General features: G+C 36.4%; 2 protein-coding genes across 2 annotated transcripts; both read left to right on the top strand.

Moving 5' to 3' along the window:
• The first annotated feature begins 3971 nt into the window (after positions 1-3971).
• On the top strand, positions 3972-4889 carry LOC122105298 (olfactory receptor 1013). The gene has a single exon (XM_042676491.1). The coding sequence runs from the start codon at positions 3972-3974 to the stop codon at positions 4887-4889; it is 918 nt and encodes a 305-aa protein (XP_042532425.1).
• Positions 4890-16726: 11837 nt separating this feature from the next.
• LOC122105350 (olfactory receptor 9G4-like) lies at positions 16727-17665 on the top strand. The gene has a single exon (XM_042676572.1). It carries the CDS (start codon positions 16727-16729, stop codon positions 17663-17665), a length of 939 nt encoding a protein of 312 aa, XP_042532506.1.
• Positions 17666-21043: the final 3378 nt, after the last annotated feature.

Raw genomic sequence — 21043 nt, 5'->3', positions numbered from 1 at the left:
GCCCCAGGAATCCACTAGGCTAGCAGTCTGTCATTTGATCCTTATGTTTTTGAAGGGCAGTTATTTTTTGAATATTTTCCATGCCTTTCCCATGCCATTTTTGTACTTTACAAGTGAGGCAGTGGAGGCTTAAGAACACGGAATGAGGTCTTTAAAGAGTTGGTAACTGGTGAGATGGATGAATCTATGTTATCAAGTTGGCGTACAAGTTTGCTTGTTGATTATCTCATTGTGGGTGGCCCCATGTAGAAGGGGCATGGGTCTTATCAATTCTTTAATATGAACAAAAGTTTGCCTCTAAAATTGAAATTTTCTTCCTTTCAGATATACTTTGTTCTCCAATGGATTTCTTCTGAAACTCTCAGTAGCCTGAGTATGAATTCTATAGTCATTTCTCACTGGCTTTTCTTGTACCTGCCAGTGAAAAACATAAGCTAGCCAAATGTTTCTGATTAGGGAAAGAAACGTGGGATGACCCTTTATACAATAAACAAATGCAGAATGAAACTAATGTGGGATTATAAAAGATGTAACTGCCGTGGCTGGTTACCTCTCAAGACATGTGTCTTGAGGGTTCTAGCATGCATGCATGCATGCACTCAGCACCTAAACAAAATTGTGCCATTTTTGGGGACAGACAAAGAGTTGAGCACTGGCAGGGAACAGTGAGAAAACAATAACACACACACACACACACACACACACACACACACACACACACGTCTTAGTTGAGTTGGCATCCTCGTGGGTGAGGACAGCCAGCAACTTCAACCATGAACAGTGATTAAGCCATGAGAGAGGCAAGAGACTGTGGGTGTAGAGAAAGAAGAGGCACAGAGTGGCAGAGCATGGTCAAGGAAGACCTCATTGTGCAGGTGACATAATGTTGAACCAATAAATTGGATAAAAGAATGTTTTGGGCAGAATTAACAAAGTAGTGCAAACATTGAGTTTTAAACTTCAATGGGCTATTAGTGAAGGGAAGACAAATCAGATTTTCTAGATTCACTCTGCAATGATTTTCCTGAGAACTGGATTGTGCTTCTGGGTGAGGCTGTCTGATCTTCACCCCCTCTTCCCTCTCACTGGATTATCCACTGTTCTATTTTTAAAAGCATTTTTATTGTTATTAAAAAGGTGATGTACAGAGGGGTTCCAGTTACATAAGTCAGGAAAAGAGTACATTTCTTTTTGGACAATGTCACCGCTTCCCTCACTCTCTCCCAGTTTTTCCCCCCTGTCCCCACCTACAAATTGTTCAGTTCACTTTCCACATAGTGTCCAGCAAGTCCACAATGCTGCATTCGTTCACCCTTTGCCTCATCATTTCTTTGCACCATGTGCACTCCCAAAACTAGATAAATAAGCAGACAGAACAAAAAGAAAAGAAAAGAAAAACATAAGGAAGGTGGTTCCAGATAAAGAAACTATTTCCTTATTCTCTTCAATATGACTGATAGCAGAAGCTCTAAAAAATAGGAAGAATGATATTATGGCTAAGAAGACTCTGAAGGAATTAGCTATATCAGAAAAAAGTAGCCTTAGAAGCACTGAGATCCTAGCTCATCTCTGCTGCTGCTTACCACTGTGATCTCTGGGGTCTCCAGGCTTTTTCCAGAAGCTCTGAGTTTCCTTACATGCAGCAACCTCGTGGGATCAAGTTGAGAAACAAAGATAAGACCTTCGGCACTTCATTTCCTTAGTGCTTTCTTCTAAAACCATAGTTTAAAATAGAGCAAAAATAAAACCCAATTCTCCCATGCTAATTTTTCCTTCATTTAGATTTGTTTCTAACTAATAACAATAAGTGATACTCTGTATGCTATGTTTATTTTTAAACTTTTAACATATGATAGTATTAATTTCCTAGAACAGTGGAAAATGACTCAAAATACCTCACTTTAAGTAATAAGCACTGTACTTGGAAAACAGTGAACGTTTGGTAAATAGTAGGCAGCACTGAAAAGCTTGATAGCATTTTGCAAGGTCGTGTGTTCATTTGTGAGGACATGGGTTCATTTCTGGCACAAGGGGAGAGAGCTGAGGAAGGGCTTAGACTGGCAGGAATGATCTGTTTTCTACGTATAGCAAAACAGGTCTTTTTGTTCCGGGCTTTCTTTGTTGTTGCTGTTGTTCAGCTTCTGATTTCTATATTTGAGATTAGTTGTTGTAATACACTGTAACCCTCAAAAAGCTTCATCGTAATGTTGAAAGCCTTGATTTTAGCCTCTAACCTGTGTAAAAAATCCCATCTGATCATCTGTTCAGCTTACCTGTATGAATCTGTGGATCTAGAATTTAAAAAATGCATATTAATAATTATAATAAAAATGACATTGTCTTTGTGTTTTGTACTAACATGAAAGAGTACATGTACTGGAGTCCTCACTAGCCAATGTTCTTTTTCTAATGTTTCTGGGAAGAAAGAGAGAGAGAGAGAGAGACAGACAGACAGACAGACAGACAGACAGACAGACAGACAGACAGACAGACAGACAGACAGAGACACACAGAGAGATACAGAGAGACACACAGAGACATAGACACACAGAGAGACAGAGAGACAGAGATAGAGGAAGAGAGAGACAGAGACAGAGGAAGAGAGAGGAGGTTAGAGGTTCCACATAAACAGTAGAATCGGCTTTGATGGAGTGGGAAAAGAGACAGGAGAGCCCTATGCCTTAAACAGTGTGGTAAGAAGGAATGGGCTAGGCAAGTGCGCCTAGATTTTACAAATATTTGATACTCTCACTGAATTACGACTTCCTTATGTCATGCCTATGAAATTAACTCAGTCCCATTTGTTTTTCCTTAGGCTCTGCAGATTGGCTAGAAAACAGAAATTCTAACCAGATTTGAAGGTTTGGGACCCTGAGAGTACTGGTTTGAATAATGCCCATTCAAATTTAATTGTGTGGTCTTCAACGGGGTAGACACAATCATTCCTGTAGCTTAGACAGTTCATGTGGAAAATGGAAGTATGCACATTTATTTTAAAGCATTAAGTAGAGTGGCACGTATTAAATGTCCAATAAGTTCATATGATCAGCAATGGTGAGGGTTAAGAAATAGCTTTCAAATACTAAATACCTTGGTTAAAGTGAATTTTACATTAATTATATGATATATTTTACATTAATTATATGATATATTTCTTATTATTTCAGAATTGAGGAAACTTGAGATTAGATAGGCTTACTTACTGCAAAATATATTTGTGTGAACCCAAGATAAGGTAATTCTATCTCTATAGGGATATGGATGGAAAAATACTCAAAGAGCATGCTTCCCTAAGGTGCCCTTGGTATGTACAAAGCCATAATTATATACTCGAATAGTCTTAGATTCATGTTAAACAAGGATTAATTTACAAGATTACTTCAGTCAAATTAATTATTTTGTATGTATTCTATATAATGAGAACCATAAAACATTCTTTATAGCATTGGAGAATTCTATAGATATTATTATTGTTGTTATATTTTCAGTTGTGGGCTTGAACTCAGGGCCTGGGCACTGTCCCTGAACTCTTTTGCTCAAGGGTAGCACTTCACCACCTTGGCCACAGTACCACTGCTGGTTAACTAATGGTTAATTGGAAATAAGAGTCTCACAGACTTTCTTGCCTGGGCTAGCTTTGAACTGCTGTCCTCAGATCTCAGCCTCTTGAGTAATTAGGATTGCAGGTGAGAGTCACCAGCACTCAGATTTCTATAGTCATTATTATCAAAGAGTAAGCTCAATAGATAAAATGATAAAATCATGTATTGCATGCACAATTGTATCAAGTAACATGTGATCAATAATATCCCTCCTTTTGCATTGATCTAGATTCTCCTAACGAAGAAAATAAACATTGTCCATGAGGACATTTTGTAAGATGTACTCATTGGACCTGTTCTGATTGATTAAGCATAGTGATCTCATGTGAACTCTCATGTCTCTCCTCTCAGATGAGATTCCCCACAACCATGGAGCTGTATAATACCACAGTGACAGAGTTCATCATGTTGGGGTTCACCACAGACCCTGTGAAGCAGCGAGTCCTGTTTGTGGTGTTCCTGCTGGTGTACACATTAACAATGGCAGGAAATTTCACCCTCATCGTGCTGATATGCAATGACCCCAGGCTCCACACACCCATGTATTTCTTCATTGGAAATCTCTCCTTTCTGGATCTTGGGCTGTCTTCTGTCTACACACCAGAGATCCTGATCACCTGTATCTCTGAGGACAAGAGCATCTCCTTTGGTGGCTGTGTGGCTCAGTTCTTCTTCTCTGCTGCCCTAGATTATACTGAGTGTTACCTGCTGGCAGCCATGGCTTATGACCGGTATGTGGCCATCTCAAAGCCCCTGCTGTATTCTCAGGCCATGCCTCTAAAGCTATGTGTATTCTTTGTAGCAGCCTCATACCTTGGCGGCTTTATTAACTCTGTCATCATCACTAAAGACACATTTTCCTTGCACTTCTGTAGTGACAATGTAATTGATGACTTCTTTTGTGACATCCCACCCTTGGTGAAGCTGGCTTGTGGCAAGAAAGATAGCTACCAAGCTGTCCTGTTCTTCCTCCTGCTGTCCAATGTCATAGCCCCCATTGTGTTCATCCTGGCCTCCTACCTGTTCATCATCGCCACCATCCTGAGGATGCACTCTACCCATGGCCGCCTCAAGGCCTTCTCCACCTGCTCCTCCCACCTGACCTCTGTGACCTTGTACTATGGCTCCATTCTCTACATCTATGCTCGCCCTCGAGCTAGTTATTCTCTGGACAGGGACAAAATTGTTTCTACATTTTACACTGTGGTATTTCCCATGTTGAATCCTGTGATATACAGTCTAAGGAATAAAGATGTGAAAGAGGCTTTGAATAAACTTTTTAAATAAATAAAGATCATTTCCTTTAAAGAGGTACATAATTATTGGTTAAATATTGATTGAATTGTTTAAGTCTATCATAATACAACGTGGTTTACCATATTTTGACTTTTTATTTTTTAGTGTTCAGGAGAGGGAAGGTAATGAAATTAGGATAATTTTAAAGATAAACTTTAGATATGAAGTTTGTGCATTTGAATTTTTTGTATAGTATTCTACATTGAAAACAAACACAAAGTAGTTTCTTTTGTCTTTCCTATAGTGACATGAGATTTTACTACTGTTGATATAAGATTTGAGTGACTGATACATATGTAATAAAAGCTCCAAGTTGATGAACATCATGTTCTAATAAAAGAATAGTAATTATGTCAATATGCCCTTTGTGTTGTGAAAGTCTTCTCTTACCTAATGATAAGAAAAAATAAAATTACAACTTAAAATAATGTTAATATGTTTAATTGGTGTATTAGAAATGCACCTAAATATATCTTTGTAATGCAGGGATGTATTATAAATACATGTACATAGATACTTACAATTCATAGTAAGAAAAAGTAACTTATTTCATGTAAGTTTAGTGGGACTAGAAATACATATTATAAATGAATAAAACAATAGAGCTTATATTATGGACATATTAATTTAAAAAATTTCATTACTGGGTTAATGTATAAACATTTTAAAACCCCTAATTAGTATCAGATATGTTCATTTTAATTCTTTAATTCTAATATATTCAGATAAGCAAATGTGTGATCATGCATTAGTACTAATATCTGAGGAATCTATAACTCCATAATGGCTGTAATAATTTACATTTTCACGAATGATGCACATATTCTTTTAAACATATCCTGGGTAAACTTGATATCTTTCAGCCATTCTAAATGGCTATTGCATAATAATAATATCTCAATATAATTTTAAATAGACTAAAGATTAAGGAAGGATTAGAAATTTATTTATTGTCTGTAACTGCTCTTTGAAAATGCTTAATTCCATGAACCAGTTTTTAATAAAGTTAATTGAGTTTTTCTTTGACTTTCTTATAGGTATATTAAGCTTTGTGATGTATGCCTTGTAAATATTTTTTTTCTCATTTTTATGATGATGCTTTTATTATGTCACTCTTCAATGTATTTTGAAATCAGAGATTGTGCTACTTTCATATTTGTTATTTTGGACAAGATAATTTTGGCTATTTCCAAAGATAATTTGCTATTTCCATATGAATTAAAGTTCCAAGATAATTTGGCTATTTCTCGAGGTAAAATTTTTGTTTTTTAATTTCCACTTTTCTTTTTTATTTAATTGAAAACTGATAATGACATTTTGTCAAAATTACTCTGAATTTATATACTTCATGTGGTAGAAAGGGATTATTTTCCAAACTATATAAATAGCTCATACCAATTTTCAATTAATAATTACATTGGATAAAACTTGATTAAGTTCTCCAAAAAAGCAGTAAAACCTCAGAGTAGTTGAATGGGTTTAAAAGACTGAAGCAAATTTCTGTTCACCATATGCATCTCAAAGACTGAAAGTGACAGAGGAGTAAATGGCATTTTACCAAGTGGAACCAAAGGGAGAACAGGTAGCTACTCTCAGACCAGGCAGATGCCAAGTAAAGTATTGTGAAAGGAAGCACAGGACCTAGCACATAATAACAGCATGGTCAGCTTATGAAGCTGCAACCATTGTAAATTTTTGTGTACTCAATACTTAAGTACCCAAGTGCATTACACTAGCATTAAATTACTTAAAGGAAGAAGTAGCTGCATCATAATAATTTTTTAAGGAATACACTATCCCATTTTCAACAATGGGTAGATAATAAATACAGAAAATTGATACAGGTGCATTGGATTTGTAGAATGCTTAAGATCAGAGGATCTAACATGTATCTACCTAACATTTTTTCCCCAAAAAAACATTTTTTTTCAAATAAACATAGAATATTCTCTAGACTACATGTTATCCATAAGACTTGTCTTATGGACTAATGATCTGACTGAAATAACAAGCATTAATTTAATTACAAAGTATTAGCATAGAAATCCCATTGTGACAATGAGTTGTACAAAACACTATGTTGAAAACGAACTTTACAACTTCAGCCGGGGGAGGAAGGAGTTGTGGAGGTGGGAGGAAAAGGATGGTGGGGGAAAACAAAGGAGGAGGCAACAATGCTCAATAGGAAATGTATTCATTACCTTGCTCATGTAACTGTAACCCCTCTGTACAGCATTTTTACAATAAAAAACATACAAAAAGAGAAATCAGTAAGAGGAATAATTTTGGGTAATTCACAAGTACATAGGAATTAATTGTTATGCTCTTGAAAAAAAAAAAACACAGTTAAAGAAGAGCTTTTCAGAAGAGAAGCTGGCATAGTTACTTGTCAGCTATTCTAACTATTCAAGAGCTGAGATGAGGATGGTATGGATACAAGATCAGTCCAGGCAGAAAAGCCTCCATCTCCAAAATAACTAGATCAAATCAGGGCATGGAGGCATAGGTCAAGCGGTATAGAATAAGCAATCATAATAAGCGTAATATCTTTGGTTCAAACACCAGTACTGACAAAAAAAAACAATAATTTAAAAACATTTTTATATAAGTGGAAATGAAGGTACAACAAACCAAATTCATGGAGCACAACAACAACAGCTCTAAAGAGGCTATCTGTCAAAACAAATCACTACATCCAAAAGAAGAAAAGTTACAAAGAAACACTTCAAGGAAATAAAAAAGGAATAAATTAAGCCTAAATTTATCAGAAGGGAAAAAAGTATCCACATAGATATGACGGAAAATAGTTACTAGAAAAATAGAAAGATCCCTGATATACACACTTGGTTGTTGAATTGATAAAGTAAAATATAAAAACTTTCAGACAGGTTTAGGAAAAAGATGGCAATTCAAAGTAACAAGACCAGAAATGAGGAGAGGTAGTACAACTAATACCATTGCAATGTGAAACATTCAAAGAGGAAAATTTGGAGCTGACACACTAATTAACCTAGGAAAAATGGTTAAATTTCTGGACATGTTCAATTTATTCCTATAGAATCATGAATCATAAAAATAATCTGACAAATATATAACTATCAAGGGCCTCATGACCTTACTGCTATATCCTATCATATATTATCTATACCTAGTTTTCTTTTTAGGTCCAGTAATATATGTTTTATAAAAACTTTCAGTGCATATATATACTTCAAATGATTATATATTCTTTGTAGATTTTGGATATTAATTCTTTGCCCTCTGGTTAGATGTTGAAGATTTTCACCCATTAAATGATTTGTCTCTTGCATCTGGATATTATTTTTTAGTCATGCAGAAACATTGTAACTTGACAAAGTCCCAGTTGTTAATTTTTACTCTTTCTGGTCCTATTCAGAAAAGTAATTACCTGTGCCTGGATGATCCAGTGTTTTCCAGTAGTAGTTTCAAAGTTTCAGATTTTATGTTAAGATCTTTGCTCCATTTGGTGATCACTTTTGCATAAAGTAAAACATTAGGGTTTAGGGAGCTTTGTGGTGTTCTGTGATGCTTTCTCTAGTCATTCTAACTTCCTTAATTTCCAGAAAGCATAGAAGATGAGTAACCCATAATACTTAGACAGAGGTAGTGATGTTCAAGTCCACATTTTAAGATGTAACCCTCATTCTATATCATGGTACATGGTTGTATGCATGTATGCATATACTTTATATATATATATATATATGCACACACATTGAATTCAACTTGCAAGTAAGTTTGACAGTGTTTTATTTAGGCTTATTGAGAACACAGGTGTATAATCTCATTGTGTGTGTGTGCATGTGTGCACACAGGGTGCACTCTTGCACTTACTTGAATTCATGTCAAGTTTAAGTGGCAGCATCCTTTCTCTTTCTCATTATGAAATAATTTGAGGAGAATTCTTCTTCTTTTTAAAAATTGTATTTTATTGTAAAGATGCTGTACAGTGGGGTAAGTAAGGTAATGAGTACATTTCTTGTCCAGCATTGTTACCCCCTCCTTTGTTTTTCTCCTACTATCCCTTCCCCCTTCCCTCCTCCACTTCCCTCACCCCCCCACAAGTTGTAAAGTTCATTTCCAACATAGTTTCTTTTGAGTTTCATTGTTGCAATGGGTCATCCTGTGTCCTTGTTTCAGTATTTTGTTATTATCACATTTTCTTGATCCATTCATCTACTGAAGGACATACAGCATTCTTCTTTAACACACTTGCTCAAATGCAGCAATGAACTCATCCTCATGTAGTCCTGGCTTTTTCTTTGTTGAGAACATCATTTCTGCTGCATTGTGCCGATTGAGCATTTCAGACTCATATAAGTTGTTCATATATTATTGGATCAATTGTGATTGGGTATACGTATTTAGACATTTATCCATTCATTCTAGATTTTTTCAGTGTATTGGTATATAGGCTTTCAAATTTTCAAATAAAATTTCCAATTCTTATTTGGATATCAGTAGTCTCTGTACCAACATTCTTCTTTGGTCTTCATTTTTATTAATTTTGTCTTTGATTTCTTTGCATTAGTTTCCTCACGGTTTATCAGTCTTGCTTATTGGTGAGAAACTCTGGTTTGCTTTACTGAGTCATTGTAGTATTCTTTTTTTTTTTGCTTATGTGGTGCTGAGGAATCGAACCCAGGGCCTCATGCATGCAAGGCAAGCACTCTACCACTGAGCTACCTTCCCAGCTCCATTGTAGTATTCTTTTAGTCTGTAGTGTAAGAGTCTACATAAAATGTCAAAAAGAAAAAAAAGTCTACAGGATACGTCGTAGAAAAATCTCTTTCTTATAATTTGGAGTAATTCTACTATCAGCCACACTTAAGGAATTATATTGTGATTTAAATTGGCCATGTCAACTTTAAACAAATGGCAATGATTTCCTCATATCCTAATTAATGTATCATCTTCAAATTCCAGATGTGGCCTAATTAAATCTTGGGGGGATGAGTTACACATTTCTTCCTTGCTGCATGGGGTAAATCTCAAAGGGCTGTTGAGAGGTATATTTAGAGAGTTAAACAAAGGTAGGCTCAAAAGCCAGAATGCAGGAGAAAGGATGCCATGTTGAGCAGCTGGCCTTTCTGACCAAAGGTAAAAATAATAGGGATGGGGGATGGGGGGAGGGAAAGTAGAACAAAAATGAGGGAAGGGGTAACAAGTTTGACAAGAAATGTACTTACCTTATTTATGTAACTGTAGTCACTGTGTACATCACTTTGATCTCTCTGATACCTCAACTGCACGTTATAAAGGAGAGAAAGTATGACCTGATCATAAATACTACACATACAAACACATGTGAACACCGACACATCCACACAAACACCACACACAGATATATTTCCTTCCATTCCACCATAATGTTGAAGGCCTTTATGCACACCAAGGCTGGGATAGACTTTCTCTTCTAGAGATGTTGCTATCTGGCTGGAGGATATAATTAAATATAAGTGTTTGAAGGTGATAATCTATGGGCCTAGCCATGAGGGACCTCATAACTGTCTTGTTTATATATTATAATGAACTATTTATTCATCTGTTTCAGTGGTCCTGGGGATAAAAAGCCAGAGCCTGTGAAGGCTATGCATATATTCTCTAACAGTCTTCCTAAGTCACTTTGCCAGTGGGTGCCAAGATAGTCTCATAATTATTAGAGGTCTCAGTCAAAGGTCAGTAAACTTTGCAGTCCACTGTCATTCCATTATCAAATAAGGAGATTTGATATCATGTATGTTAATGTTTGCAGCTATTTCTGGTTTCTGTGTTCTCAGTGTCATAAGTGATGTCATTAAGATAAATACCAGGTTGCTTTTCTCTTGCTTTCTTTTCAATGTGTTAGAGTTGAAGGTAACATGCATGTCTTTGAACCATCAAGAATTAATTTTCATTCTTGGTTTGAGATCTGGTTTGATTTCATTCTTTGCGGATGAGGGATGCAGGTGTTTTAACCCCATGTATCGAGGACACCTTTCCCATTGTTATTCTCACATGCTTTGTCAAGGCTTAGTGCAGTGGTTTCTTTTGGGGGGGTTCAAAATTTTATATAGAAGTCTCTCTTGCTGATCGTAATATATTGAGTATTCAAGGCTTTGAATAAATCTGAATTTTTTCAAAAATTTTCTGTAAAAATGACATCTTGGTTTTATGAGAATGGAGATTACTTTTATTTTATTTTTTTTATTGTGAAAATACCATAAAGAAGGGTTACAATTACATGGGCAAGATAATGAGTACATTTCTTATCAAGCATTGTTGCCTCCTCCTTTGTTTCCTCTTCCCATCCCTTCCCCTGTGCTCCCCCCATCTTCAGCCCCCCTCCTCCCTCCACTCCCATCCACCAAAATTGTAGTTTGTTTTTCAACATAACGTCTTGTACATTTCATTGTCGTAATGGGTCCACCTGAATCCCTATTTAAATGATTTGTTTTTGCCCTTCCCCTCCACAAATTATACCAACATCAAATACAGGGGTTATACCATGGGGGAGGGACATACAAAGCAACAAAGAAATCATCTTATAAATATGTTAGAAACAATCACAAGAAAGAAAAAACATTTGAACCCCTATCTTGGGGTTCATTTCGCCTAACATCAACTTGGAGATTACTTTTCTAACCAGATAAGTCAGATCAAAATTCCACATGCTCTGTAATCAGGTGGAATCTATACAGAGGCTAGGTGTAGACAAACAAATCTTGTTTCATTTCACTTACTATGGAATCAGAGAATAGAGAATAGAATTACAGGACATAGAGAATAGAGAACAGAATTACAGCACCAGAAGCTGGGAGGTGGGGAAGTAGGAGATAGTTTGAAGCCACTGAGCAATGTAAACACTCAGTTAAAGATAAAGCAGGGTGAAAGGCATAGCTCAGTGGCAAACTACTCACTGAGGATGAAAGATGATACTATCCTCGGCAACACACACAGAGATGCACATACACACAAATACACACACATAGACCTAAATAAGTACTGAGGATTAAATGCATAGAATCTTGAGGGTACTGAATAAGACTGAATACTGAATAGCACTGTGTCACAAAATTAATACACAGTGAAACACTTAAAACCTTCTTATGAAAATGTTGGTATGATGTTAGCCTTAAGATGGCATGAAAGGACCAAAATATCATACTGGAGAATATTAACATGATTCTGAATGATATCATTGTTTAACTTAAATGGCTTCTTGGTGGAAGTCCAGCCATTATTGTCCCTTACGGCTCAATTTATTCCAATTAGTTAGACATTGTTCTTCTCTCCTGTTATAAAAAATACTCTGTTCTCATCCTCTACACACCTGACATTTCCCTGCACTTTCAGAAGTGAAGATGGCCAATTCAGGAAGTGTTGAGTACATTTGCCAAATCCAAAAGCCACCAGGTAATAAAGTCCTGGTCTGAACACATCCTTTCAGTTACGAAATTCCACCAAAGCCAGACCTGTCTGTGCTCATGGAAGACATGGTTCCCTTAGGTGGAGGTGGGAACATACAGAATGGTCCCCACTAGTGCTCCTGTCTCTCCTCAGCTGAAGCCACAGAGGGATACAGCCAGATGAAGTCATCATCTAGCCAGCTCCCTCTGGCATATTGACATGGTATTGTCACAATTCCAAAAGTGAACAGAGAAGCAGGAGGAGACTCCTGAGACTTAGGCTTGCAGTCCTTATGGGGCTGTGAATAACGCAGCCTATTGTTAGGCAAAATGAACCCCAAGATAATGATTAAACTGTTTTTTTTCTTTCTTGTGATTGTTTCTAACATATTTATAAGATGGTTTCTTTGTTGTTTTGTATGTCCCTCCCCCACGGTATAACCCCCATTTCACTGTGTTTGATGTTAGTATAATTTGTGGAGGGGAAGGGAAAAAACAAATTGTTTAAATGGGGATACAGGTAGACCCATTGCAACAATGAGATGTGCAAGACGTTATGTTGAAAAACAAACTTTACAACTTTGGCTGGGGGTGGGGGAAAAGGATGGGGAGGGAAGATGGGAGGGGAAACAAAGGAGGAGGCAACAATGCTTGATAAGAAATGTACTCATTACCTTGCCCATGTAATTGTAATCCCTTTCTACAGTATTTTCACACAAAAAATATACTTACTAAAAAAAAAGAAAAAGAAAAAGAATGAAGCCAGCTCCCTTCTTCAAGGCAGAAAAATGAAGTTTACTCTTGAAATCTGGAAATCCACATAGAACTGTGGCTGAATTTTCTGGTCCTCAAATCTACAGGTGAAGTCTACATGGATAAACATTTTCTGTTCTATTTTTCAACATAAGAGCGACACTAGTCTGTGATACTGAGATATGATTAGCACACACCCAGAAGTCTGAAGAGCAAAACCACAATTGTGGCTTTCATGTTGCAATCTGAATCTTTCATCAGGGTCTACTTACCTGAGAGATTTTCTGTAACACACACACACACACACACACACACACACACACACACACACACACACACACACACACACACACACACACAAAACAAAAAAACTAGAAACGTCTTGTAAAAGGTACTCTGATTTCATTCTAGGCTCCTCCAGCTCTGAGAGAATAAGTTGCAATGAAAAATGAACTTTCTTGAAGAAGACTGGTTGAACCTAATGACCCTGAGTTCTGTCTTTCAGATTAAGGTTCCATTTGGGCAATTCTTAATAAGCCTATATGAAATTATGCATGTCTCTCTTTTTAACTTTCTGAAGAGACTGGTCTCAATCGGTGCCAAAGGAATGGAGAGGTTTTACAGTTTCCACTTCAGTCTCAATAACTGTTCTTTTATTCTCTGAAGTACAATTTCTTTTTTTTTGAATCATACAGTTGTTTAATTTGACAAAATTGATGCCAACCTCTATAGACATTTGTGTTTCAAAACCAGAGCTGCAGACACACAAACTGCTGTGAGCACAGGAATTCTAACAATGCTTGACACATGAGACAAAGTTTTGTTTTCTGTTCTTCTAGACATTTGTGGGTTTCGAAGTCATTCTGAAGGCTGAGCACTGTGACATCTTCATTTTCTGGCATGGCTTACAAAAATCCTAGAGGAGGGATGAGACTCGCAAGGCTAATACACTCTGTCCAGGTGAGGAGTGAGTGAGTTCAACAAACAGTGTTTGGCCCATGATAGGGGCTCATCAAAATGTTTTTGACTGGGACTAAAAATCTCAACGAAATCTATTGAGTATATATAGTGGCTTTGAGATTTTATTAGCCTACCTGTCCATCTCATAAATGTAGCCAGTACAATTTCTTATAATGACTGTGGTTTGATCAGCTGTATGTTTAATATAATTTCAATGTTTCCAAAACTTTGAGACCTTCTGTCTCATCTGAGACAGCACACTGCACTCCTGTTTATCGCCTCATTTTCTGAAATTCACTGTGTGTTCTCCAGGTGAGACCTTTGTAAGTAGTTTTCTTGTGATGTAGTGCTTTCACATTTCTTCTTTCTGTTGAGAATCATAGTTTTAAGTTATTCTTATACTTCAGGTGTCTTTGTGTCATTTTCAATAGTTTTGTTTTGGAATCCCCTCAATATGGCCCCAGAAACTTCACCCATCACTTGTCTTTTCTGTGATTCCATCTAAAAATTGAAATTTATTATATCCTTATCTTTTCATTTTTTTCTCCACCTTATATTTAAGAAAGATGTTGAAGTCAAGCTGAGATGCTTTTCCTTGTGCAAACATAGTATAGTAAATTTTACAGTAACTATTTAGAGAAAAGTCAAAACTCAACTTTTCTACATTAATTATTTAATAACAATAACTGCCTAGGTAATATTATCTAAGCTTTGGTAGACTAAGAAGAAAATCAGTATTCAAAGGCTTGAGGGAACAACTTTTCGTCTACTTATGCAGTTCCAGAGATTTGTACTAATATTATTATTTGGGGAAATCATTTTTGTCAATTTCCTGATTTAAGCTGAAAGTCTTGAATGGACAAAGAATGATGTGAGACAGGCTTATAAAGATAATACAAGTCCACTGTAGAACCACAAGTGGAAGCCTAAGTACATGAATTTAGGAGTCTGCACTATCTGTATTAAAAAAGGTAGATTATAAACTAATGGAGGATAGAAATGTCTTTGGAACTCCCAGTGGTTTTTTTTACTATTATGCCTTCTCTGAACATGATCAAGTCTATTTGAATGATGATGACTAATTCTCAGTTACTATGAAACAAAGCCCTTGTACCTAGGGGTAGAGGTCTTGAATCCCTTTTAGTTCCAACATTTACATTGGCTTAGCTCAAAGTTAAATGATTACATCATAGAAATCATCAATCACATTTTCTTGGTTTTCAGATTGTCCTCTCTTCTTTACTAGTGAGGGATCAGAACTGTTAGATACTCAGTTAAATTGTTCACAGGGTGATAGTTAGCAGTATATTTATTAGAAATTGATGTAATTAAAATAGGTAGTATATTTGTTTATTTTAGAGCTTCAGGATATAGGTTATTGCTTCAGTATTTTAAAATTAAAACTGAGTTGAGTCCTTCCACATGCTCAGGCACTGGAATAGCAGGAAATGCTTTACTCAGCTGGGTGCCGCGGTGAATCTTGGCAATCTCAATTCTTCAAGAGGTAAAACCCATTAGGTCAAGTTATAGACCATTCTCGTCAAATTTATCCCTATCATTTTCTCAGAATGGTTTGAGTTCCTTCTCAGAAACACAGACATACACATATAAACACATACACACATAGATGTGTGCGCTCACATGCACACAGACATACACATATATACACATGCACACATATATTTGTGCACTCACATGCACACATGCACACACATACCTAGTTTCATCCATACTTGGTAATCCTCATGCAATTAACTTACTTAGAGTAGAATGGAACAAAAGGGACACTGGAGAAAATATTTTTTGAAAATAATTTTAATTGGCAGAGAAAACTCATATTACTGGTTATCAATCTCATTGTGTTAGCTATGACTAAATGGGAGGAAAAAATTATTCACTTCTAAGACTGACCCCTGGTTTTAAATTAGGAGCATGTACTATTAGTGAGGAAAATTCTGGGTTCATCTTGGGGCCACCCTGTTTATCAGTCGATGAGGACTGACCTTCCGTTTAAATTCCATGTTTCAGTTTTGCCAATGCAGTGAGATTATTCTGCTCAGAGTAGTTATTGGCACATAGTGAGTAATACAAATTTCATTTAAATTTTAATATCCCAGTATTGAAGGAGCACAGCAAATTGTTATTTGTACCGCATCCAGTGGCAAACACATAGGAAGTTCTCATTAACTTATTTAACAATATTAATTGTTTAAATGGAAAACTGTACACCAGATATTGGGCTGAGAATTTTTTTTCCATTAAAAATAGCTTGTACCACTTATGGTTTGGATGTTTTAAAGTGTATCCTCCTAAATCAAACAAAAATGGCCAGATTATAATAGCAGTAATCTCTTGAAATAAACTTTTTTCCTTTTGTTTGATAAGGAACTGGCCTGGCATTCACTATAAAAGCCTTAACTTCAAAGATTTAATTCTTATTCCAATTCCGAAGAATTTCAAAGCTGAAAATTTAAATCAGAACAAATATTAAGTAATTAAATGGATAACTTTTTAACCCATTCATGGCATTATTCTTTCTTTTCTTTTGTTGACAGTACTGTGAAATAAAACGGAGGGCCTCGGGTTTGTTACTCAAGTGCTCTGCTCTTCGCCCCATGCTTCCAACTATAGTCATTTTTCTTTAATGCAAATACCACTAGCTTAGTCTTTCTTATCATCGTGTTGGTAAGACTGTTCATTGTGGACATGGAGGTGGGAAATCGCACAGTCCTGACTGAGTTCATCTTGCTGGGCTTCTCCGCCAACCCCCAAATGCAGCTGATTCTTTTCGGCTTGTTTCTATTGCTCTATTTGGCAACCATGTGTGGGAACATGACTCTTGTGGTCTTAATCTTGATTGACTCTCGGCTGCACACACCTATGTACTTTTTCATTGGAAATCTGTCCTTTTTGGATTTCTGGTATACATCTGTGTACAGCCTTAGAATATTATTCACTTGTCTCTCAAAAGACAAACGCCTTTCCATTCCTGGATGTGCTGCTCAGTTTTTCTTTTCCTGTATGGCAGTCTACACCGAGTGCTATCTGTTAGCATCCATGTCTTATGACCGCTATGTGGCCATTTGTAGCCCGTTGCTTTATTCAGCTAAAATGTCCAGTTCTCTCTGTTCAGGGCTTGTTATTGGTTCTTACATAGGAGGGATTTTGAATGGCATAGCCCACACTGCTAACACGTTCAGGATGAGTTTCTGTGGAGATAACACTATTGACCACTTTTTCTCTGATGTTCTGCCACTGATAAAGAAGGTCTGTACAGACACTCGTGCCTATGTGAAAATAATTGCTATTTTGGATGCCATCACCGTCACCTCCTGTCTTCTTCCCATCCTCATTTCTTATTTGAACATCCTAGTGGCTATTCTGAGGATCCGCTCAGCTTCGGGGAGGCGCAAGGCTTTCTCTACTTTTGCTTCCCACTTGGTCTCCGTCACATTCTTTTTTGGATCCTTGCTCTTCATGTATTCAAATCCTGGTTCCACCACCCACCCAGAAAGCAACAAGGTGGGCTCTCTGTTCTACACCCTCATCAACCCATTGCTCAACCCAGTCATCTATAGTATGAGGAATAAGGATGTCAAAGAGGCCTTCAAGAAAGCAATACAGACCATACGACCACAGTCATAAAAGTTGACATTTGTTTATACAAAGATTGACTGAGAGTTTTGTATGTGTATACTGTGTAGGTGATTCAGTTTTGGGGTTTTTTACCTCTAACAATAAAATGTGGAGCCAGACAGTCTGTTGATATTATTATGATTATTATTGTTGTTATTATTATTATTACTTTCTTTTGATATAAGCTTTGTAAAAACCTATAATACTGTTTTTGTTAAAGACGTACATGTGTTACTTTGACTCTCTGGGTACTTTCTGTTTAACAGAATATATATTTCCTGCTGTTCTTTCAGAGATGTTGGGAAGGCAGTATGAATGACTTTGTTTTAAATGGTGTAATTTTGAATTTTGGCGAACAAATATTTTTAGATAAGGAAGCTATGCAACTAGGTTTACTGAAAATTTGTTTCAAATCTCATAAATATGTGTCTGAAGTGACATCACTTTATACTTGCTTCTCAAATCTCTAATTAAACATATATTTGTGTAAATATTCTATGTTCTACCTTCATATCATAGTAGAACACACACACACACAAACATATATATATATATATATAGAGAGAGAGAGAGAGAGAGACAGAGACAGAGACAGAGACAGAGACAGAGAGAGAGAGAGAGACTCTGTCTTGAGCCAGGCTGCTGGTGGCTCACTCTTATCATCCTAGTTACTCAGGGGGTTTAGATCTGAAGATCATGATTCAAAGCCAGCCTAGGCAGAGAAGTCCATTAGTCTCTTCTCCCACTAACCACTAGTAGTTGTGGAGGTGAGAGGGAAGGGATGGTAGGGGAAAAACAAAGGAGGAGACAACAATGCTTGATAAGAAATGTTCTCATTACTTTGCTCATGTAATTGTAACCCTCTGTACAGTATTTTGAGAATAAAAAAGGTACATAAAAACCTGAAAATAAAGCTGTGGCTCAGTCATCGATTGGTAGCCTTGAGCAAAAGAGCTAAGGGAAAGTGCCCAAGTCCTGAGTTCAAGCCTCACAAGTGACTACCTGAGCTTATACAGCATAAGCCCCACAGAGACAAATTCAGATCATCAAATGGAGTAATAGGTCACAAACAAAGCTGTCCATTACAGAGTAGATTTAATGATGCTTTATTCCCCCTAAAGAATTTAAATGTAGAAACTGACAGTGCTATACCACCCAGCTAAAGCAGCAAGAGAAAATTAAGCACAGAAGCAATAGTGAGAGAAAAACTCACTTTCCTAATTCCCATTTAGGAGTAGACAAATGTTTTATGGCCCATGAGAAGTAGACCATTCCCATAGTTTAGAATGGAGAACAGTCCTCCAGAATTTCCAACAAGATTATTCTAGTGACCCTGCTGAAGGTTTTGGTACACTTATCAAAAATTTCCAAATGGGAAAACTACATTGAGAGTCAGACTCAAACATCATAGAAGAAAAAAATTACATTCATTATGCAATAAACTGGTGATATTTCTTTATTGTAGCTGTCTATTTGAATTTCTTAATTATAATGGGTTTATTTATTGCTATGATTTTTATCTTATTTATCCATCAAAGGCCCATGTATTACAGACACAGTTCCTGGGTTGACATTAGTGAAAATCTCTGGATACTTCAAGTGATAGACAGAGACAGGTATAATGTGGTTTATCTTTGAAAATGTTTATGGACTCTTGCACTTTTTGTTTTCCTCTTTCACATTCCAGCCCTGAGGCAAAACTTCACCCACATAATGTCGCCCAAGGACCAAAGCAATAGGACCAAGGAATCATCATAAATGAAGAGTCTATAAATCTGAGTTCAACTAACCTTTGTTTCCTTATAATTTGTGGCAATTGTTTTTGGCATAATGGAAATCTCTCCATTAAAATATACTTCACATGTATATTATCATAGTTATCATCTGTTTGATGCATAAATGTTGATGCAGACACTGGATGTAAGATGGCAGAACAGTATTCCTGCCCTTAGTACAGTCCCTGCCTACAAAATACTAAATGACTTCCAGCCCTTGATCCTTGTAATGGTTAGATTCAGCCACACATTTTTTTTTCAAATATTATCATCAAAAGGTGTGATCCAAAGTTTAGCATATAGCTGTTGATTTTTCATAGATTTATTCTATGAATTCTGTGGATAAATATGGACACTAATTGGAACTTTTCTCCAAGATATCAAATTACATTGGACTATTGGGCCCTCTCCACTACTTCAGAAGTCCCCTGGGTTTTTAAGGCCAGAAGACCTAAAAGCCCATGAGGATGTAAAGTCCATGAGATACTTAAACTATTTGTTTCTGGTGCTCATTAACATATACTCAGTTCCTAGAATAGTAGCTGGCATAAAACAGACCCTAGCAAGTATCTATTTAATGAATGACTAAATGAATGCATAGGTAGACTTGCTATGAAAGAAAAAGAAGTCAGTGAACTGAATTTGCAGATGCCTTCCACTAATGTCATTTTAATTGGAGATGACTGTATTGTCTCATCCTTTTTTTTTAAATCACAATGCTTACTGGTGTTCTGTATGCTTCACTGGCAGGAATAAAGAAATTTGTCTACAAAGTGGCTGAATGACACTTTTGCAAATAAAGTGGGCCTAAGAAGAGAGGGAAAAATTACTCTTCATGTTAGCAAGATTGTGATTCTATGCCCCACTGGGGAAAATGAATATTAGGACTGACTTCTTGTAGTAAAACAGTGGGGCTATTATAGAATAGTCATTTGCCAAGAAGGGTATTAACAAAGATTAAGTTCTAGGTGCATCTTATGGCAGACATATAATTTACCTCTCTTAAGGGTTACTACGAAAAATTAAGTAAAAGATTATGTAAATCTATTTATATTTTTCAAATTCATTGTGCATGCCACAATATCTGGGTTACTTGTGGAGAGAATGTCTTTTATTTGACAAAACTGACTTAGAGCTGAGGTCTTTTCATTCTTTGCCTCTTGAGTAGCTGTGATTACAGGTTTGTAACACCATGGCTAATGACTCCTAAATCTTTCAATAGATTTCTTGTTTGGCTTAGCTCCTTCTCCCAGTTGTTCATTGGCTTATTGTTTATAATTTAGTTTTTTGAGTTCCTGGTATATTCTGGTAAATTCACCTTTGTGAGATGTAAGTTCTCCCATTTTCTAGGTTATAAATTTTAGCTTGTAACTATATATTTTATTATGCAGAAACTTTTGGCTTGATGCAATTCAATTTGTCAGCTCTCTCCTCTATTTGTTGAGCTCCTGGAATGTTTTTTGCATCTGCCAATGTGGTGTTCCCTTTACTGATGTACTATTTTCAAAGTTTCAGGTCTTACGTTGAGATCTTTGATTCTATATGAATTGATATTATTAAAATATGAGAAACAGATCCAGTTTCTAATTTTTCACAGACTCAATATTGACAT

Source organism: Dipodomys spectabilis, unplaced genomic scaffold, assembly GCF_019054845.1.
Source record: "Dipodomys spectabilis isolate Male_0828 unplaced genomic scaffold, ASM1905484v1 ptg000030l, whole genome shotgun sequence".
Taxonomy (NCBI): domain Eukaryota; kingdom Metazoa; phylum Chordata; class Mammalia; order Rodentia; family Heteromyidae; genus Dipodomys; species Dipodomys spectabilis.
Note: the sequence above shows the minus strand (reverse complement) of the source record. Positions and strands in the feature narration are given on the sequence as shown.

Bases quoted from the DNA above. Each gene is read 5' to 3' on its own strand.
- LOC122105350 (XM_042676572.1), top strand. From the start codon at position 16,727: ATGGAGGTGGGAAATCGCACAGTCCTGACTGAGTTCATCTTGCTGGGC.
- LOC122105298 (XM_042676491.1), top strand. From the start codon at position 3,972: ATGGAGCTGTATAATACCACAGTGACAGAGTTCATCATGTTGGGGTTC.